The sequence below is a fragment of the Protobothrops mucrosquamatus genome, unplaced genomic scaffold (assembly GCF_001527695.2).
Source record: "Protobothrops mucrosquamatus isolate PMUCROS unplaced genomic scaffold, P.Mucros_1.0 scaffold77, whole genome shotgun sequence".
Lineage (NCBI taxonomy): Eukaryota > Metazoa > Chordata > Lepidosauria > Squamata > Viperidae > Protobothrops > Protobothrops mucrosquamatus.
This window is the reverse complement of record NW_015386454.1, coordinates 1,208,580-1,216,539: the sequence shown is the minus strand read 5'-3', so window position 1 is coordinate 1,216,539 and position 7,960 is coordinate 1,208,580. Positions and strand designations below refer to the sequence as shown.

At 38.2% G+C, this 7,960-nt stretch overlaps 1 protein-coding gene across 1 annotated transcript in view; it reads right to left on the bottom strand.

The window, feature by feature from the left end:
* Positions 1–1,234: 1,234 nt before the first annotated feature.
* Positions 1,235–7,960, bottom strand: part of LOC107284258 (E3 ubiquitin-protein ligase HERC2) — a 124,863-nt gene continuing 118,137 nt past the window's right edge. Inside the window, exons 89-92 of the mRNA XM_015812289.2 lie at positions 6,490–6,680; positions 6,031–6,136; positions 3,181–3,393; positions 1,235–2,004 (exon numbers count right to left, since the gene is read on the bottom strand). Coding sequence (XP_015667775.1) covers positions 1,732–2,004; positions 3,181–3,393; positions 6,031–6,136; positions 6,490–6,680 — 783 coding nt within the window. The 3' untranslated portion in view covers positions 1,235–1,731. The remainder of the gene's footprint in view (positions 2,005–3,180; positions 3,394–6,030; positions 6,137–6,489; positions 6,681–7,960) is intronic.

The window sequence follows — 7,960 nt, the reverse complement described above, 5'->3', positions numbered from 1 at the left end:
CATTCTCTGTCGTCCCCTTCTTCTATTGCCCTCAATCTTTCCCAGCATCAGGCTCTTCTCCAGTGAGTCCTTACTTCTCATTAGGTTATGTGCCTTATATAAACGGTTGTGAAATATTAGTGTCTGATTATGTCTGGTATGTTACTTTCAAGTTGGTCTCTCTTGAATTCAAGTAACTGTGGTTTAACTTTGGGTTAACCCAGCAAGTACATATCATTAGGGCTAATATTTAGCAATATTGATTCCAATAATAATAATAATAATAATAATAATAATAATAATAATAATAATAATAATAATAATAATAATAATAATAATAATAATAATAATAATAATAAAGTTGGAAAGGACCTTGGAGGTCATCAAGTCCGACCCCCTGCTCAGGCAGGTAACCCTATACCATTTCGGACAAATGGCTGTCCAGTTTCTTCTTAAAAACTTCCAATGTTGGAGCATTCACCGCTTCTGGAGTTCTAACATCTCATTTGCCTTGGTACCAAATTTTCAATTCTGTACGATTGGTTATGTAAAAAATACTTTGCCATGTGACTTTCAATACAGTGCTGAAAATGCAAGAGGAAGGGAAGTTTCTTTGCAAGTCAGAAACTGGGCCAGCACATATTTTTTAAAAGTTAATGCAATAACAAAGCCAAAAGAATTTGCCCTTTTGATGAACAGAGGCCTCACATTGCTTAGTGAAATAGAAAAATATGAGACAGAATGTGATAATCTAAAATTGTTAATGAAAACCTTATTGTAGGGGATTGTGTTAGTTTTGAAAACACTGGACCTACTTTTGCAAACTAATCCTATAGAAAGACAAGTCAAGAAATAGCCAGAGATTAGCAAGGTTTAAAGGAGTTTTTAGGAAATCCATTGTAAAGTGAAAGAGCAACACAAGGAAAGTATTATTATTAAAGGAGAAATTTGTCAATGGACCTAACTTCTGACTTAAAAGTTTTAAGTTTTAGAAGTTGGAAATCCCTGAAAAGATTTCTTACCATAAAAAGCCCTATTAAGCTGTCAGCGGCTGTTTTATTTAGAGAGAAATTATAATTTGGCATGGTCATGGCACAATTATGTAGATTTTATATCTTATGTTAAGAATCCTGTTATTTCGAGAGAGGGAGGGAAGACAGGAGATGACATGATATTGGAAGATTGGCAAGCTTAGTAAGTTGTTGGCTAGTTAACTGGGAAGCTAGTTGACTAGAATACAATGAATACTGATAACTGCGTTCAAAAATGATTTTAATAACCAAAACAACTATTAAAGTTAATTGAAATATTTGTAATACTATTCAGTAATTCCACAGTAGTTCCAATATACAATCAATAAGATGCAAAAAACACAACACTTAATTTGAAAAAAAAAACTATTGCACTGACAATTTAAAATAATTTCAGTTTTTTAAATTCCACACTACCAATATTTTATAAACATTTACAACACATCAGTAAACACCAAGTTCTATCTGCAGTGCAGCATAAAGGGGGTGAAGGGAATCTCCAGCCACCAAAACAGATGTTCAATCCCCATGTATGGCACCCATGAGTTCTAGAGACAGTTATTTCCATTATTCCTACAAGAAGTAGTATGTAGTCCTTGTTTAGTAATGATTAGTAGTTCTCTCGTTGTATGCCTTTGGATTGTGACCAGTTGCATCAAAGCTATCTTGTGCCACTCTGTTCCAGGGCTGCAGCATTGTCTCTGGCAAGGGGCCTTCCCTCTCAATGGCCAGTCAAATAGTCTTGTGTGGAATCAGAAGCAAAGGAATCAGCATCTTCATTGTCAGAATCATCACTACTCTCATCAGCAGTTGGCTCCCCCGTTAATGCTATTCGAGCATAGTCATCCGTGTCTATGGATTTACAAAAATGGATGGCATACTTTAGTTTCTCTTCTAGAACCTGTTTGCAAGAATACCTAGGAAGCTTCAGCAGAAAAAAGCATGTGTAGGACTCAGGAAGAAAATGGTCTGGAGGATTGTATTTATCCAGAACCTGTGAGGGAAAAACAAAAATAACAATTTCATTGAATACCATTTGCATAGCACAAAATTCAAGGCGGTCACCTATCCATGCTTACAGAAAAACAAAAGGCTTATCTCTAGTTAAGAGGGTCAGAGTCCTGCTCTGAAGAAAGGGCCACAGAAGGTAATTGTCACCTGCTTTTGCTTTCTTCTGAGTCAAATAACAACAAATTTTGAAGCTGTATCTCACGTTTGCTCTACGTAATAGTAATTTAATGGCAGAAACATTGTGCAAAGGAGATATGTATATGTTTCACTGTGCCAGCAGCCATGCAAGTTTTAGTTAAATATTTTGCACATTTTGGGCTGGTGCCTGTGACTACCAATTACATATGAGCCCTTTTGGACTGGGTTGTTATGGTTAGTGCTTTGTGCTACTGCAATGCCATCAATGTGTTTTACTGTAAAACCTCAATTTTACACATGTATTTGGAGAAATAATCCAAACATCCATTAAATTCAAATTTGCATAATTGAAGTAACTAACATAATTTGCAGCAATTACCTAATTACACAAATGACATAAATGGTATCAATTATATTAATTACTTCAATTGTCAGGAATTCTTTTTAAAAAAGGAACTTATGCTGCTTGGGGGTGAAACCTGAACTAAAATTTTGTTTGTTGCATTTGAAGATTGCTGAATGGGTGTCTGTAAAATTAAAGTTTCATTGTCTTTCCACAGAATATTTTAGAAAACTTACTTGTTGAAGAATATTAAATCTTTTCTTACCTACACCACCTCACAATTTGTTATAGGCTGATTTACAGTAAGCCATGAACATTTAAATATACCATCATTAAGGGTTTTGTTTTAATCTCCTGAAAATAAAAACTGTTTCTCATTTAAGTACATCACTATTCAGCAGAATAATTATAGGATCAAGAAAAATCTTACTTTCCATCAGTGACAAATATATATACACTGCATTACTTTCAGAACCAATTTTGTTTGTATCCAAAATACAACACAGGAGAAATCATGATTAGAAAAAATTGAGAACTGGAAATGTCTGAAGAAACACCTAACAAGAACAAGTATTTAGCTGTAAGCTTCGCGTTTTCAATACTCCATCCATAAATAAACATTTCCCACATTGCATGAGATAAAGGGACTTTGCTGTCGTGAAGCTCCTGAAGTCTTACCTGGATGACAAAGTCCCTGCCTCTGAAATCTGCAATTGTTCTTGGAAGTCTCGTCCTGCCCCAAACAAAGCGCAAAAACAGAGACCGTTCTGTGTTGGAGAAGGATTCCATTACCTCCCAAAACCACTGTATGAGAGAAGCGCTGGGTTCAATCCCTTTGTATGTAGCCACAGATTTCAAAAGATGGAGAGGAATATCTGGACTCCCACACACCTGAAAGGAAAAAAACCAGAAACTGCTTTAGTTTAGCTTTTATTCTCATGAAAGATTGAAATATAGTTCTTCATAAGAATGTATTTTAAAAATTCTACTATTAGAGATTTCTGAATTCTCAGGTGCACTTTGATGTATGATGTTCTTTGCATATTAAACCAGAGGTACTAATGTCCTTTTGCTTTGTTCCATCGTGTGAGTGTGAATTATCTCTCAATATCTATAAAAATTCAGATCCGGAGAACAGAAAAATCAGTTATAACTTAGTTACCAAAACCCAAAATAATTCTGCACAAGAAAACAGCAGGAGAAAAGGCAACTAAAAGACAGCTAACTAAAAAATAGTAAAATCTCTCACTCTTTCATGTGCGAGAGACAGACAGAAAAGAGAATGTGCACCCACACAACACAGACAATGAAATAACTACTGTGTTTCCTCGAAAATACAACCTAGCCATAAAATAAGACCTAGCTTATTTTGGGGGGTTCGGGCTAATATAAGCTCTACCCCAAAAAGTAAGCCCTATTTAACCCCTCACTCCGTCCCATTGTAGTTTTTTTGGCAGGCCAGATCATGTACCTCCCCCCGCCTTACCTGCTGCCAGTGCCACTGCTTCGAGTTCAATTTTGCGTCTCGGCTAAAGTGTTCAGCTGTGGCGGGCTGCAGTTCCCATCAGCTTCAGGAAGCCTGGGCGATGGAAACCTTAGGCCAGGCTCCTCGCAGCTGAAGCAATCCGGCTCGCCCAGGGTCAGTTTGGCCATCGCGGGAGGCGTGGCCCGCCCCTGTCCTCCAGCTCCACCACGCATGCGGGACGAGCCTCCTGCGATGGCCAAACTGACCCTGGGCAAGCCAGATTGCTTACAGAGAGAGGCTGTGCATTGAAGGAGGATGACTGCAAAGGGCGTGCACGGATCCCTGCAGCTCCTGGAGGCTCCAAGCGCTGCTTTTCGCACCACTCGGTTTCCCACCCCAGCCCCACCAGGCTGATCTGATGGGCAGGATTGCGTTCCGTCTTCCCCGCCGCTGCAATGGCAGCTGATGATCCCCTCCTGAGACACAGCATAGCGAGTGGACGGCGGCCAAAAAAGGTCAATTAATTTCAACTTCTCACAAAAAAAATCTCTCGCGAAGTTGGAATTGATTGACCTTTTTTTCCCCACAAACTTTTGTTTCCCTGCATGCGGAGACGGCAGACCGTGAAGGAGAAACGTCACAGGGCTGAAAGTCAGGTAAGGAAAGAAATGCAATTCCTGGGGGAAGTGAGGGCATCTGGGTGGTAATGTGGCAAGCTCTCCAGCTCCACGGGGAAGGGGCAGCCAGCATGGGTGCTGACGGCAGGATGCCCTCCTGCTTCACCAACCTCCCTCCCCAAGCTTCCAGTGCTCCACCTGCCACTTTGTTCGGCCTGGCCGTCCCCACCTTCACACCCTCCCCGCCGCCACCCAGCACGGCCGCCCCAGGGCTGGCATGGGAAGAGCACGTACCCTGCCCATTCACCCTGGTACCGTACCTGGTCCGCCACCATGCTCTCGCCGCCATGTTGCTTCTCCATCCCATGCACAGGCCCTGCCCCACCCCGTCTCCTCGTGGCCTACTGGTACCGGCAAAAAATAAGCCCGCCCTGAAAGTAAATCCTAGTGCTTACTTCAGAGCCCAAAAGATAGTAAGACCGGGTCTTACTTTCAGGGAAACACGGTATGGATTGGCGCCCTGGTGTTTACATGGGAGAAGAATCAAAGGAAATATGGGGAGGGAAAGGAAATAACTGTCATTACTGAGAATTCTGGAAACTTAAGACTGCACATTTGGAAGACGTAAACTTCCAGGTTACAGAAGACTGTCTGGCCTAAAAATATTTGAATTCTTCTCGACTCTTGAATGTTTAATTTTCACTTTAAGACCCAGTAAATGGGAAACGTTTATTGCTGTTATTTCTATCAATTTCTTAATTTCCTCTGCCCAAAAATGCTTTGTTATCAAATAAAAAAGCTATCTTTATGTTTCACACAAGTGCTGCAGAAGAGGAACCTGGATCTAGAGATTCTAGGACAACTAAAAGAGAGGTGGCCCGATTTCAGGATTGCAAAATATGTTTTGTTCTGCTTGAGTTTAAGATCTATCAAGTAAAGAACTAAAACAAAATTTCCTGAGCTGCAGTGCTTAGATTGAATATAATTTAATCTTCCTTTATGAAAGATCCACCAGGACTTTTAAAAAAATTTAATCAGAATAATTTAAGATGGGGAATAAGTCATTGTTGCTCTTACTAATAGGAAAAATATCAGAAATGCACATCTATCTTCCATCAACATCTGGACAGAAAAAAAAGAGAATTATTCATTACCACTGTAGTGATAATTTTTCACACATCTTCCTATTATATAGAAGTAGTTGGTTGTGGTTTCACATACAAGTCCAAACTGTAAATTTAGATTTCAAATATTTTTAAAGCACAAAATAGCTGTCTTATTTCCTTAACATTGTTCTGTTATGTAACTCATCCAATCCTAACCTTTAAGAAATAATGAGGCATAGCCTACTGTCATGCTTCTATTTTAAATAGTTATAAATGTTTGAAGTACAAATATGTGTTCTGATTTTTATTAAGTTGGCCAACAATAATTTTATATACACACCATAGTTTCCAATTCATATCCTGTGAATAGTGAAAGAAGAGGAACAGGGACAACCCGGGCCATCCCTTCTCGAACAGCAGCCACTTGTTCATCAAATTCATGTAATCTGCCAAAAAATCGCCCCACCATATATTTGTTAGTAAAAGAAATATAATCGCTTCATAATCATATGGGAAGACAGGAAAAGATATCTGCATATCTTCCATAATTTGCTTAGAAAGCCTGGAGAAAGTCTTTGTAACAAATAGGTGATTGAACATAAGATCATTGACACTAAAGACAACACAAAATAGTAATGAGTGTTTCAGGTTTTTTTCAAATAATCTTAATTCTTAACAATTATCATCTTATTGTATCACATGGTTTCTTTGCTTCATTTCATCTCAACACTGAAAATATTACTGCACAAATTCAACAGTGGACTAATTATCACATCATATCTTTGACTACTTTACAAACCTGTAGTTTATTGCAAGCCTCACATATTCTGTTCGATTATCCAGCGTAATATGGGTATATTTGGAACTAAGTTGAATATCTTGGCCACTGGCATTTGGCACTGTAAATGGCAGGCTCATGGCTTCAAATTCTTCTGAGGTAGCTTCATTGTCTCGGATGTACATAAGTCCAGGAATAAAATCCTTATCAACCTTTCAAATATAAAACAGAACTAAGTGAAATCTTTTCTACAAAAAGTTTAAATATCCTATTATTTGGGATAAATTATGTGGCTAATTCATTAATTCACATTATGATCCTTCAAGCAAGTAAGAGCATGTGCTTAAAGTTAGAGATACTGGCATATTGACACTAAAACTGCAGAACCATTTACAAAATTTTTAGGATTTTAAACTCTTAGAGAGGAACAATTGGAACAGGCAATGGAACAATAATATAAATAACTCAAAATCCATTTTCAAACCTGGGGAAGTTATCATATAATTTTTGGAAATGTGAAAAGCAGAATACATTTGATGAAAGGGAGTAGCAAGTTGAACATATCCCAAATTAAGTATTTTCCATACAGTGTCTGTTTCCTTGTTTGTCTTCTTATGCAAAAAGATACTAATATTAGAACCATCAGTGGAAATACTTGTTTTTGACTATCAGGTTAATTAAGGGCTCTCTGGAAATAAAATGTAAATAAAGTAACCTCTAAGACTATACTGAATTACAGTGGAAAATTTTGGGGGAAAGCCCTTTGAGAACTGCAGAAATAAGATTTATAAGATTTGCAAGTGGGAGCCATGACACACAAGCATTCTATATTCCTCTATTTGTATTTTTCATACACACAGAGATGCACACACAGAGTTACACTCCTATTTTTGGGAAAGAAGTTAAAGTTTTGTTCCACTAATAATCCTGACAATAGTCACCTGCCTTAGGTAATGGGGGAGAGGCTTTAATCTCTTCCTACGTTCTAGATATAAGCTGAATCCCTATTTTCTCTTTAGATGGATATACTTATAGTATAGCCCATTTACCTCCCTAAAATTTGAAAGTGTATATTCCACTAAACAGGCTTAAGGTTGTATTGTTATCAATCAGATAGACAATTGTCTGCCCATTTTAAGAAGAGAGTGTATTTCTGATCCCACATACAAATGCTTCCTTTTTACTGTCTTCTCATCTTATCCCTCATAACAGATGAAAAGCAACATATTATTCAGCCAAATACAAACATGTATCTAACACAAAAAGAATGGCCTCCTGGCAGTAGAAGGATGTGACCATAATCAGGTAAGACCTCACGCCAATGGTTCTCAACCTTTTCTTTACCACCGACCCCTTTTAAATACCTTTTGTGGCCATGGTCCATGGCCACGGACCACCAAGACTTAATTCAAGATTTAAATCATAACATTTCTTCAAGACTTTGCGGACCCTGTGATGACATTACAGCCTCCCAGGGGTCCACGAAACACAA